Source organism: Tenebrio molitor, chromosome 8 (assembly GCF_963966145.1).
Source record: "Tenebrio molitor chromosome 8, icTenMoli1.1, whole genome shotgun sequence".
Classification (NCBI taxonomy): Eukaryota; Metazoa; Arthropoda; class Insecta; order Coleoptera; family Tenebrionidae; genus Tenebrio; species Tenebrio molitor.
In genome coordinates this window covers 8,312,957-8,327,845 of record NC_091053.1, presented here as the reverse complement: position 1 = coordinate 8,327,845, position 14,889 = coordinate 8,312,957, and the positions used below count along the sequence as shown (strand labels likewise).

The 14,889-nt window shown below is 34.8% G+C and overlaps 1 protein-coding gene across 2 annotated transcripts in view; it reads right to left on the bottom strand.

The window, feature by feature from the left end:
- The window catches only part of Sol1, a 240,512-nt gene that overhangs the window by 208,244 nt on the left and 17,379 nt on the right, over nt 1–14,889 (bottom strand). For both annotated transcript variants that reach the window (XM_069055430.1, XM_069055431.1), the window contains exon 2: nt 9,796–9,888. In XM_069055430.1, coding sequence (XP_068911531.1) covers nt 9,796–9,819 — 24 coding nt within the window. In that variant the 5' untranslated portion in view covers nt 9,820–9,888. The remainder of the gene's footprint in view (nt 1–9,795; nt 9,889–14,889) is intronic.

The window sequence follows — 14,889 nt, the reverse complement described above, 5'->3', positions numbered from 1 at the left end:
TTAAAATACACCCTGTATCTCAAATTTTATAAAACGTACATCAATGCGGTTTCCTTGTTTTAAAGCATAGGTTACTTCGCATTGGCGTACATTTTATAAAACATGATATACAGGGTGTATTTTTAAAATGTGCCGAAATTTTACCTACGAGGTTGTAGAAAACTAAAAGCAATTTAAAAAAATTGTAGCTCAAAAAATAAATGTCATTTTATTTTTTGACATAGAATTTTTTAAATATTTTTTCAGAGTTTTACATGAAGCCAGTAGCTCGTGATTAAAATGTGTGCACGCATTTCAAAAACACCCTGTATATTTATTTGTGCCAAAATGAGCTTCACCGAAAGATACAAGACATTTATGAGTATGACCAAATCTTACTTCTATTCCACGAAACCGGCATTGAGGGAAAATAAAGACATTGGCAGACTAACGAAGCGAACCCCTGATATTGTTGAAAATGTGATACAAGTAATGAATGCTGACCCCATTACGTAATTAAGAAAACTTTCACAACAAGTAGACGAGTTATTATACAGCACATGTCAAAAAATTGTTAAAAAAGTCCTGATACAGGTATTTCAAGAACTGCAGTCACCAAATTATGAAAAAAGAGTGACTTATTTAGTGACGAAGCTTGGTTTCATCTTTTAGGATATGTGAACTCAGAAAATGTAGGGATGTGGAATGCATAAAATCTATATTTATTTTCAAAAGTCGCCATTACACCCTCAAAAATGGTTTGCCATTGCGTGGAGACTTTCAATTGGGCCCATTTTCTTTGAAGAGTCTGTCACAGTTTTGCCGTAGCAGAACATTTTGGAACACATACCTAATTAATAAGCTTCACCCCGACGAGCTACAAATGGATATTTCAAGCAGGATGGGCCAAGAGCTTACACAGCTTATATCACGTAACTAAAATTACATAAGGAGATCTTATGATTCTATTCTATTCTATTCTGTTGCAGCTTATAATATTGGCATTCACACTATAACATCCAGTAATACAAACACTTGTAAGCAAAGTGCTGTCTCTTTAACATAGCATATTAAATATCATCATTCTTTTGTCTCGTCCACCAATTCTTTTGAAATCTTGGTCCATTCTTCTTGCGATATTCTAAAAAGTGCTTTGCTGTTACATTGAATTCATCGCAAAGTAATTCGATAGGGTTGCAATCTGGGCTTTAACACGGCCAAATCATAATTCTTAAGAGCGTCCTTCTTGCTGAATCAATTCATCCTTACAGAATTCACTGTTCTGAAGTCACCTTTAAACCGGATCGTATTCCGCTGATTTTAATACAAAATTTAGAATATTCCTTTCGCTTTGTGCCGGCTTTTTTGATTAATTCAATCACTTCAGCTTTGAAAACATAGCCCCCCACAGTCACACTTCCACCATTGTGTTGTACAAAGCATTACGGTGCCATTTTTCGTCCTTAGAACATCCCTCCTTTTTAGATCAAACACTCAAACACTTCGAATTTGCTTTTGTCGGTTCTCTGTTTTCTATATTTTTTGCTAGTTAATTTAGTTCTTTTATTGTGCGGCTGTGAAAAACTTCAAAATTTTCCTGTCTGTCTGCTGCCTTGCAAACTTCCTTCCTTTTGGAAACTGTTGATGTCTGGTATAGCTTCATGCGCACACAGTATAAATAATAAAATAAGACGTTTTCCAAGTGGTTTAAAAAAAAAGAATCTAGTTTTTAAAAATGAGGATGAAACTCCTAATAAGATATCGAATAATTTTGATAAACAATTAATTAGTTTTCAAGGTAGATACTTTTAAATACAGGATTATTATAAATGATTGTCTCATGGCAGTGGCGTTGGTGACGTAGTTGAATGTGCCGCAAGCCTCATAATATGAGTGAGACTAGTATCGGCAATAGGTGGCACTCCTGGCGGTAGTGGAAATCTGTCTACTAGTTTGTCTAACGTTGCGAGGCTGGCGGCACATACAAAATTTGTGTGGTTTTCAACGGCAACTGCGATGGGACAATCATTTATAATAACCCTGTATTATATCGTAGAAGCATACTTAACTTATACGTATTTTGTTAATAAAGATTTTAATTGTTCTACTAAATTCATCTAATTTATCGCACTTTCTTGAGCTGCAGTGTAGTCACTTATATCGTCTTCTCTATAAATAAAGGCAAAGATAATGACTGAATTCTTCAATATCCGGCTTAAATCAATGCAGTGAAGCGAGTAGCTGATTAAAACAAGACGTCACGTTTTCCAAGTTTCATTTTCAAAATTAAATTATTAAAAAAAATATATATTGTTTTCAGTTTCGGTAATTATAATTAGGTATGCGATTATTTTAAAATTTGCCACAATAATCCCTTCTGAACAAAATCATGTCTCTCTTAAAGCAAATCAGTTGCTTCAAGAGAATATTTACATATTAAACAAACAATTTAACAAGTGCTGACTTTTAATTTAAATTTAATATTAATTGATTAAAATGTTCTGTAAAACAATTCAGATAAAAAAATTGGAAATTATTTTACTATATAATGCGGACCCTGGAGTCTTCTTTATAAATTCTCGCGAGAAGAGATTTTATTAAGTTTATATTCATGAACACATTTAAATTTTAATTTATGGAGATTTTAAAGCTTAAAGCGGTATAATTCAGAAAATAATTAACGTTCTTAAAGCGAATTTGTTAATAGTTTCTAAAGATGAAGCATGTAGCAGCATAAGAGATTAAGGACTAAACGAGTCAAATTGTTTACAGTGACAAAACATTCTTGTCGCAAATATGTTTTCAGGCATTTTTTAAAGAGATTGTATGGTCAATATGTCAACCTAGGGGGAGAACTATGTAAATTTAATTGGCACAACGACGTTGACTTCATTATTACCATACAATTTACATGTAGAAAACGTGTCGTGACAGATCTACTGTGGATAAGCCGTAGATATTTTCTTATATCCACATCGTCACAACATTCAGATCAATAATACCGTGTCAGTATTACTAAATGCTTGGAAATGAGCTAACAAAAATCTATTTCTAAATCGAGGAAAAATTATAAAATGTATACATTTTAATTTTCTTTTGGTTTAAAGTTTGACATATAAGCTCTAATATTTTTAATATTAAAAATATATGTAAATGTATAAAATGTTATTATTTTACTTTATAAAAAAATGGGCAATCCCTTCAATGTTGTACTCTGTAATTTTGATTAAATGCATTTCACCGAATGCAGTTCACCCAATAAATTAATTAGCGAGTTATTAATAGTAGATTATATCATTAAGAGTAGAAGTGAGTGTTTTTGTGCTAATCCCAGAGTTTGAAGGCCGAGACGAAGTTGAGGTCGGCAACTAGGCGAAGCACAAAAAGATCTCTGAATGATAGATACTATCTTATCTTCAAGCGGATCACACAAAAAATTGGGCATGAACTCATTTATTTTCTTTTTCCAACTTACAATTTTCAAATTTTAAGGCACCAGTAATTCCTAGTTCTCTTGTTGAAATATTATTGGTACTTAAGGGCCAATAATATTAGAAATGTCTACAAGTCTAAATTTTACTTTTTAACGTTGAACGGCCGGTTACAAAAAAATCCACTTCAACGTTTCTTTAGAGATACAGAAAGGCGCGATTTTCGACCGCTTGAAGATAAAATGTATTATTAAAAAATTAATAAAAAGGTGGTTTCCAGTGCAAAGAATTTTTTCTTACAATTTATAAAAACTGGCGAGCTGGAAAGTAGATAATCGTTTTAAGGGATTATTCTGATTTTAATAATCCTCCTAGCTTCCACTTATTCAATATTCTGTGGCATTCACCCACTTTTCCAAAAAAAAATTGTAGTGTGCGTGATTTCACGAACAATTTCCGAAACGCTCCGGTTTTAATGAAATTTTCTATCCAAACACACAATTAATTTCGTGTGGCTCGTGCTGAAACAAGTTAACTTTGGTTTGACTCATGCCGTGAAAGCTTCTCTTTTCCGCAAACATGTTCGGTGTGTTTGCGACAATTACAAGTTTAACCTGTCATATAATGCAAGTTGACAATAAAGGATGCAACGTTGGGGACGTGCTACCACCGAGATTCGTTAGCCAGTGTTTGCCAGAGACAGGAACAAAGCAAGAGTCGACATCTGTCACGTAGCAAGTTGACCGCTTTGGTTTCATTGAACATACCAAGCTCCTGCTGTATAAAATTAACTTGCTATCGCCAAATACGGTTCAATAGCGTAAAGCTAAATTAGCAGCTGTGGTCGCACCAACGAACACCGATTGCAACTGCGGTTTTACTATAGTCAAACGGGCAGAAGTTGGACTATACGCAAGACATTATTATCTGATCTGCTGTACTGGAGACCAGTGTCGGTTGTTACATATTTCGAACAACTTTTGCTCGACTTTCTAAATATCTGGATCATGCGAAGCTTATTGTCAAAAATGTACGAATATACTATACTGGGTATTTCACTAGTAATAATGAGCCCGACGGAATTGAGAATGCAACCCACAATACATTTGCAAGAGTTATGTAGGCCTAATGTTTTTTGGCTTAAAAAATATAAGACATAATTAGCTGTGCAGTTTTGTAAATTTTTATCTGTGTATTGTGTTATCAGCTTGCCAACAAAACTAGAAATTTACTATTTGCCATACAATTACTTATTTAGGTATATAATTAATTGTGCCAGGACAATTATTGGTTTAGTCGGTTTCGTTGCTAACTCTCTAAACAGACTAACAGATGGCGCTACGACCAGCGTCCAAAAAAGTGCGTCCGAAAAAGAGTTACTTTTCGTCTTGTGAGTACCTAAAATTACCGTTTTCATTAATGAAAATAGGTAACTAGTGCAAAAAGGTTATTAAACAAGTATAATATAGTGCGGACGTAAATAGTCTCTCCCTTATAACTAGGCAAGATAAAATGCATTCAGGGTATTTTGCAAATTTTGTATATGTATTTTTCTAACTTTGAGGTTATAAACAGCGTTAATGTCTAGTATATCACTGTATTGTTGTCAGTTTTACTAGTTTGCAATAGAAGAATACTCAGACATCGCGGGAAATTTAGCAACATGTTATGTTCATTTTGATAGGTCCGCATGTCAGGCACTTTAGTGACGGAAATCAAGCAGTGTGTCCAACATTACAAAATAAATCATGGCCTCTCATTATGCCAAAACCACGTGAACGGTGTTTAGAGACATCAGACGAAAACAAATTCAAATGATTACGAGTTTACTGCTTTTTAACCTAAAACTGAAGCCGTGAAGCTACAAAGATAGCGCTTGGGGCGCTGTCAACAATGATTTGAAAATCTATATTCAACCCAATTTTTCAATTTCATTAATTCACACAGTTGATACGTAAGTAAAAAACATGTTTAAATTGAACACAATTTTAGAAAATTGTTATAAATGATATATGAGGCCATCCTCGGGTGTCGATAACATTGAAAAAAGAACAATTTGTTGATTTTGCAAATTGAATTCTAAATTAACGGTATTATTCCGTTAACGAAAAAGAAAACAAAAAAACAAGAACTTCAGCAAGTGTCCAAAATGTCCTTCTTATGCTTGTTGATAATAAATATGTGTATTTTGACATTCCATGCGCATATTGTATGTTTCTGCGTTAATGATGGCACCCACTCTTGTAATTTCTTTTTTTCCAGTATTTAGGTTGGGTTAATGTAGCTTCTGATTTTACATGTCCCTATAAGAAAAAAACCTATTACATGGGGCGAACGATGTGGCCATTAGGTTCAACCACGTCTACCAATCCATCTATTCGGATGTTTGATCCAGGCAAGGACTTAGTATTAGTCAAGACTGAGCATTCCCTATACCGTCAATGTTTTAGATGCGGTATCAGTTGGGAGTCTCTAGTATCACTTTATGACTCTTTTCAAACTACGCGCCAGAGTTAGCGACACTGTTGTCCCTCTGTGGGGATCTTTCCAGTGGCGTGCCCAACAGGGGGCAATGGGGGGAATTTAGGCTTTTAGGCATTTCAGCCATTTTAGTTTCGGCTTTACGTGTGAGTGGTTTCGGCGTGAATTTTCTCCGTGTGTATTGTTATTGTTTTTGTTGTTATTTGTAATTCGGAAGGATTGCAAAGTGAGTAAAAAACACCACTGGAAAGGCACATGTTCCGCTCTGTATATAGTACCACTTTATAGATGGTAGTGCGCATTTACGCAGCATTTCCGCTTTTTTCAAATAGCGCTCTCTCCTGTTAATAGTACCTACCTCCATGGATCCAGGCCTAAAATAGTGCGGGGGAGCTCCATTCTGTTCGAACATGTTTCCGAATTGCATTTCTGTACAAAAATTACTTTTATGCGCTACACACCTATTTTCACTCATTTCCCGCTTCGTTAAGCTCGATAATATCAGCTTACCGAATCCATGTCGGTTGTTATGGTAACAACAAAATAACAGGACGTTGTAGTTGTATGTTTAAGTGAAATAGGTAGCGCAAAAAATATTATAGGATATCTCGAAATTTGACGTACGAGTCTAGTTTCTTCAACATTTTATCGATCTGTTATAAAACACTTACCGATCTCATAATAATATAATAAATTTTACAAATACGTAGGTAATAGTATATTATGATACGAGTCTTATAAGAAACATTTTATGGCACGCAAGGGTTTATGGCACGACGAGCTTGCAAAGAGTGCCATGAGCGAGTAAATGTTACAAAATGTCTTATAAAGTTATAAACGAGATATACACTATTTTTTCTACTTTGCACCTTTTAAGCTATTTTTAAGTGAAAATTAACAATGTTTGAATTTGGAGAATTTTGTCGTGGTTGGGAACAAATGTCATGTTGTTTCGAAGATTCAAATTTCAATAAAATAAAATTTTTATTTTATTTTATTGAAATTTTACTCCCTGATTGTATGGAGTTTCCCGTTGGGAAAAAAACCATAGCCAGCTCAAGCTTTTAGTCATCTTTTTTCCCTTGGGCAAAAAATCATAGCCAATTCAACCTTTTATGATACATAATATTTATTTCGAATTAATTTTTTTTCGCTCGAGTTGCAGTTTGTAGCTCGAAGGCGAAGCCCGAGGGTACTACAAAGCACCGACGGTAATAATCATGCACTCTGGAGGTGCAGATACTATTATTTGCACGATCCAAAAATTTTAATTGAAAAAATCCGAAAGGTTAAATAGCTATTTGTGTATTAAAAGCGCAAAGTGATACATTGTCGATTGAGACATCTGATTTTAACAAAAAATTTGAAGAGCTAGCGTTTTGTACGTTTTTTCGCGCGTGAGCGACAAAGTGACAGTCCTCGGAAAACGTCAACTTTGCGTTGTCAAATGCAAGCGCAAAGACCTACTTTCTACATCGATTGTAGCAAAAATTATTTGCCCAGTGATTATTGTAACTAGTGACAACGAATAAACAGAAAGAATTGTTGAGTTAGTTTGTGTCGGTGTTCTTTGTATTTTTACAAAAAACATTACTCAAAGGCCTGCAGACGGAAGGGAAATTGTTGAGGAAGCGTTTTCGTGTATCTACACCTCCCGAAATTGTAAGTGCAGCAAAAGAACCAGAATGAACACTTCCAGAACATGGATTACTTTTCAAAAACCGTAATTATTGTACTTTTAATGTCAATATTGCGAATAATTAGTTTCTGATTTTAAGAAGGTATTACATTGATTTGGTCCAAATAAAATAATATGTAGTAGTCATAGTTGCGATTGTAGAAAAAATCTTGTGTGTGTTGCTCTCTATCCACGATGTATCACTTTGCGCTCTTAATACACAAATAGCTATTTACTGTCAACATGACACTTAAATTTTTTTTTGTTTAAATTTAAATTTAGCGTCCTCGGGCTACACACTGCACCTCGGGCACAAATCATCCACTTCACTCCCGCGGTGCATAATATACTATTGTTCTAGAACGCCAGCTTTTTTCTATAAGGGGAATAAAAAATCCAGTATTCGTATTAATGGAACATTTCTTACTTTGGTCAAATATGATTGTCAAAAACTTGAATTTAGTTTACGATAACTATTTATATTATGACAATACATATTACATTTATAAACCAGAAAGTTGTTTAGAAAATGACAATTACAAATTATATTTTGATCGGACAGTTTTAACTGACATTCACATTCAGCATAACAGACCAGACATTATTATTTTAAATAAACAACAAAAGCAAGCATATCTTTTAGATATAGCTGTTCCAAATTCACACAATATAACACAGACATATAATACAAAAATTAATAAATATTTAGAACTCTCCGTTGCTATGAGAAATCTTTGGTGTTTAGAAAAAATTTCGATTTTACCACTTGTAATTTCAGCAACGGGAATAGTACCGCAATCTCTTTTTAAAAATTTAAAAATTCTGGATTTAGATAACACATTGGTAGTTGAAATTCAAAAAGGTATATTATTATACTCATGTCACATCGTGAGGAAATTCCTTAACATTGACACAGAACATAAAACACAAAAAAGTCAAAATGCGGAGGCGAGACGCCGGTAATTATGTTGATAAGCACTGCACTATTACTTGATAGTATTATCCGTAATAGTGTATGTACTCCGGCAAAATTGCCGTGCCGCCGGGTGGAGGTGGGATACGAGTGTCATTATAGAGCTGGCACGGTTCAAAGTGAAAATAAAGCAATGGAATAAATTCTATGATATCGAAGTATTAAAAGGTTTTGGATGTACGAGTATTTACTGAATCGATATGAGCCTCTGTTATTTGAGTATTTTAATAATGGACACATTTCTGTTTTTATATATTTGGAAAGGTAGATGTGGCTAGATAATACTAGACAACAACTTAATAATACTTTATTAGGAACAAGTAGGTAATGTACAAAAAAAAACAATTTGTTCCTTAACAATGCTGAAGCCTCTGTAACTAGTAGCTACTGTCTTGGCAGAATTTGTCTCCAGTGGAATAATTTTTTAAGGAAATTTTAAATTAGCAAAGAAAAAGGCTGCATAAGTAGCATTCAGGTGCTCTTAAATCTCGAACGAGCTTTTCCCGTGTTTTGTTAACAATTAATTAAATTTTCATTTAAATTTATGACGGATTAACTAATAAACTAATGACAAAACGAAACCTCATCTCTCTTCAAGGATTTAAGTTTAATTATAAATTCTACTGGCCAAGTATTAAATTTGTTACATAACACTTAAATTTAAATTAAATTAAATGTAGGCATTCCGACATTAAATATCTTTTTTCTCGTATTTTTTACAGCGCCACTGATCTCTCGTTTACCTGCTTAATGCCTGTTTATTACTTTTTGCCACAAAAATGTAATACTCTTAAAGTTATTTGTCCACATTATCCTTTAATCACCGGACATTATTCACACTCGTATTGCCGTCATAATTTTCACATGGAACACATGCTAAGCAATTTTTTGTGACCACTTCATAAATTTATTACACTTTGTTACATTTGGGACACCGCGTTGTCTTTCTCTCATCTCGATTTGCTCGTTCGACTAAAAATCGACTACATAATCAGGACCGAACTGCCGTTATTTAGTATATCGATTTGAATGGTATCAAATAATCGGTAAACCACAACAATAATTCCCGTTTAGAATTGAAACCCGTTCAAAGGTTGCATGTGAAAACACATTGTCTACTCTAAATGAAAACGGAGATAACGTCCACGTCGAATGAAAGCTCCACCAAGTTTGGATATCGTGCGCGTGCATGGTGTACCTTCGTTTCCATTCCCTGTGATGAGAGAGGTGGAGAGAGAATGTAATTTCCTTACCTCCATTACATTATCTCTTCGCATTATTTTGCGTCATTATTCGTTGGTTGTTCGGTCATGATGCACCCAAATGGTAGCCGGCCATTGTGCGATCTGAAACAATGCGAACAATATACCATTGAATAGGTGTGCTGTGTCTTTGTCTGGATACTAATATTAATCAAATTACATATTAAACTATTATTTTGCTGAATGCGAGTTGATTGGTTGAGGTCAAACCTAAAGACAAAAGGCCAATTTACGTCGGAAGTTTTCTTTTTTGAAGCAACTTTTGCCGAGTTTGCTAAATTCGTTCGGAAAGCGTTTTGTGCCGTTATTGAACTCTATTCATTCCGGTGATGAACCATCAACGGTGGTATTTACATTAATAGGCTTACAGAAAGAATCAATGCGAATATTTATAATGAAGTTTGAAAACCGCTCGATTACGTTTTAATTAAGCTTACAATGATTAATATGCCTTCATCCCAAGAATACAATCTATAATGGGCTTTAGGTACGGTTGCTCTGATAAATCGTGTTTACTTTGAGATTTTGCTCTGTGAATAAAGTTAAAAGCAAAATGCTGTACCCACTAGATAATCAAATAAATAACGCTCACACGATATTATTTATTCTATAAAGTTTTGTTCAGAATTTAAGTTACTGATTTTTTCACTGTAAATTACATTTCACCTGACAAACACAGATAGACAGTGAAGCGTAGTGCGCCCTAGTAACTTTGTTTATAATTATATTGCACCTAAATATTACGTTTAAAACGTGGAAAGCATGATCCTTGCAATAATTTAAAGCAAATTTGATATAAATCTTACCCAAGCCAACGCCTACTCCACCACAAAAAACTACCACAATTTCCAACGATTGCATGTTTAACCATTAATTATGAACGTCAGCTGGTTTGGTAAATGCTGTTGTCTGACCCCGAATTCTCTTGCTTTTTTTGCATTATGGTCGTATCTCTTGCCACAAATTAAACTAAATAACGTCAAACAATGTAAAGGACTGTGGTGGTCTATTAATTACTGTTTCGATGCTGATAGCAAACTCTGTAATGAGAGTACAAAACTGTACATTTCGTGTTTGTCAACGTTTACTTATCAAAAGTATTTAAAACATAAAGACAAAATGTACGTAACGAAAATCACCATTGTGAGATATACTGATCAATAAATGTAGTTGTGTGAATGCTGGGAACATAATAAACAAGATAAACTGCTAAAGAGAAACAAATAAGAACTTTCTGGGCTAACGATTATTATTCTCACTAACATTAGGTATACTTTCGATAAAACTTTGACAATTAAATTTACCCCAGCTAGGTCACAAAGCAAGAAATAACTTAAAATTAACAGAAGTTCTAATTGATAGGAGTTCGCTTTTCTTGAAGTTTCCAACTAGTTTTCTTGGAATCGTATTAATTTATATGTCGACCCTTTAGTTGATGTCAGAATTGTCAGACAGTAATGCGTCTTACTGTTAAATATTATTTTATTGTAGGAATAACTAAAATGAAAACAATAATAGTAAAACTTGTTTATAAGAAACAAATTGTTGCATTATTTAATTTTGTTTGGGTTTTTCTTAGGATGTATAATACAAGGACATAGTATACAGAGTATTTCACGAGTGATAATGAATCCGACGGAATTGAAAATGCAACCCACAATACATTTGCAAAGCAAACCTGGATATGCACACGGGCAATATCCAGGTTTGCTTTGCAAATGTATTGTGGGAACGAAAACAAATCAGAGCAGGCTCTGAAAAACATCGGTCATGTCTTGGCGGAATTCAATGCAAATAAATGAGCATAGACAATTTGTGGTCTCAAGCGCTACTTTATAATAAGTAAGCACTACAATATGCTTTATTTCCCTACATTAAAATATCATTTTTATTTCTAGCCCCCAGCCCTTTCTATTTTTATTCTTTCCCTCCTCTTCCATATTGCTTTTATCCATCTTATCTCTCTTCCGTCTTTATTCAGATTTTCTCTCCGTTCTTTTTTCTCCCTCTCTCTTATTTCACTATATCCATTCCACAGGTGCTCAATTCTCTCACTCTCCTCATAAGTAGCACATTCTGTACCTTCATCCTCTTCTTCCATCTAATACGTGTTTTCTCTCTCCTTGTCCCCACAAATAAAACTCGCCATCTTTTTTTTCTTTTGCACTCTCTCTCCCCTGTTGCTTCTGGATTCCCCTTCTTTCTTGCTTGTATGTGTCTTTGTCCCTTTCGCTCAACTATACATTCATCCATCTTCCATTTGGTCTTAATCTTTCCACCTCTATCCTGCCATTCCCGTTTCTCTGATAGTATTTCTTTCTCTCCTTCTTCTCCGTGTTTTTTTTCTTTTCTTTCCAGCATTCCGTTACTATCCTGCACTCTTCCCTTCCATTCATTTTGTCTTAAAACATTGCCGGTTTCTGTCCGGCTTTCACTCTCAGCCTATTCCTCTTACATCCTTCTCTCACTCTCTCCACTCCTAGCATCCCTTTAAAATATTTTCTAGCACTTTCTCTACCTCTTCTTGTTCCTTCCATCCTCAGAGCTCTCTACCATGCTCTCGAACATCATCATTCTCCTCCTGAAATCACGTCCCTGGTTTTTCTCTCCTACTCCCCAAACATATCCCACTACCTTATTTGCTTTCCTCACTATTTCTCTGATATGTGCCTTATCCGTAATTCGCTCATTGAATGTGTAACCCAAGTATTTGAACTCGTTTACTTGTTCTACTTTCCTTCCTTCTCACTTCCACTCATTTTTTTCACTCTTCCTTTTTCTCTTGTTGAACACCATCATTTTCGTCTTCTCAACATTCACTTCCAGCTTTTTCTTCCTCCCATACTTTCTTAGACTCTTCATCATTTCTTTTATTTTAACCAACGCGGTTTACACAAGTACGTCCGGACTGTGTGGTGTTGAGGAGAAGAGAGCTTGTTTTTTTCTCCTCTTCGGGTTCCGTTGGTGGGGGCCTGATCTTTATCAAAAATATCCCAACGAGATACGGGAACGGAAGCTTCTGAATTACGCTAATGGTCGACGATGGAAGGTTCTGGCGTCAAGGGTTCTTCACTAGAGACAGGATGAAGATTAAGCAAAGAGTAAAGATAAAAAGCAGAAAAAGAAAAATGAGAAGGTTGACGGAGACAATAATATGGACCGAAAAACAAGAAGCAGAATGACGCGAAGAATATAGAAAGCAACTTGGAATTTTAAAACGTACCAAGCTGAATCTCGGAAACGGATCGAAGAGATAGAGGAAGTGGAGGAACAAAACGTGAGGAAAGTTAGCTAGCAGAGAATATACAAGAAGAATAGACTGGAGACTTCGCAAAAAGTAAGAAACGGTTATTTGAAGACCTCATAACAAAAGTAATCTTAAATCTAAAGTATTAGGCTTAGCATTTGCAAACTACAGCAAGTAGTATCTTCAACGAAGGTGGACGTTGAATAAAATAAGTTTTTGACATGATCAAATTTACGGATGCCTTTTTTTGACATCGATTGTAAACCTAAATACTACCGTGTAGTTAAGTAATTCTTATATTACCAGCATTTAAAGTAGAAATGGATGCTTTCGTGAGCGGTGGCTTGTCACCCTCGGTACGTGCTCTGTTATTATGCAAATCCTAGTAATGTGCTTCCTGTGCGCGGTTTCCGGGGAACCTCATCCCTTGCCGCCGGCCCCCGGATCATTGTTATATTCCTTGCATCAGGTGCCTTACATGTATATCGCACTACCTGACTATGTCCACGCGTTTATAGATTGTTAAGTGCACCTGACCGGTAAGCGTGTATGCTATGCACGATAAACACTATTATATTGTGCCTTGTCCAGCACATAATCCGCACTACGTTATCTCTCGCATTACCATTTCTCTGGAAAGTTATATCAGTTAAGAATGTTGTGCCCAAATATTGTCGTGTCATAGATTTGTTCAAGGTAATAAACGGTGTTTGAAAGCACAACGGTAATTCAAAGCATGTAGTTAGGTAATTAAGCGGTTTCTGAAATGTAAGTAGTTTTTGCTTGAAGAAAATTTAGTACGCAATTCTGAAGCAGATTTGTTAACAGGCGCTTCCCTACATGACGACACAGGATTTATTATCCTTATAAGTAGCTACCGTGGCTGTTCATACATCAAGCCGTCACCTTTGTCAAGATAAAGCTGAGGGAACAGTCATCACAAAAATAGTCCCAAAAAGTGTTTGAATAATTTTGAGAAAATTAAATGGTCTTGTTAATAAGTATTTGGTTCTGAAAATAATGTCTTATATTGTGTGTCACAAAAATATTTTCATTTTAAAATAAATTAATCATCATCATTTTCATATTGTGGTAAGTTGAATTTTTGGGTTGTATCTTATTGAAATGCCACATTTCGCCACATGCTTGAAACTAAATTATTCACCAGAATTCTGTTGCCTCAATTTCAACAAACTTAGTTGGCCCTGCTCTTACTGATAATTTGCTAAACTATGCGTATTATGTTCAATACAAGTGTGTAGTAATTTAAATACCAATCTTAGAAAAGGATCCAAAAGGAGGAATATGTCAGCTAAATTAAGGCTGCCAACAAATTGTTTTACCAAAATTTACGTGAAATATCCATGTACAAGTAGAGCAACATGAGCAAGGAAAAAAGGTTTTTATCCACGAAACTGAAGGTTGCTGTACGAGCCGAAGGCGAGTGCATATAATCATTTAAGTGGATAAAAACCTTTACTTGCGAGTATAATACCATACTTAATCTACGATCAAATATACAAAAAAAAAATAATAAGACAAATTCTTAAGCTCAATATTACCATCGCTACATTCTTGTATTTGATTAGGTTGTTTCAGTTACTGCAATTTTTAATTTTGATTGGTCCAAGTCCGATGGATAAAAGATCCTGTCAATTTTATCCATGGCTGGGAACCAATAAGAGCTCTCTTTTAATTTGTCGGTGGATAAAATGACAATTTGGAGTAGAGCTTTCACATCAATAAAGTTGCTTTTATCTGATGATCGTAGTTAAAAATATTTATTACAATATACGAGTATGTATTTAGTGAGTCATTATTCAGTTTAAAACCCTGTT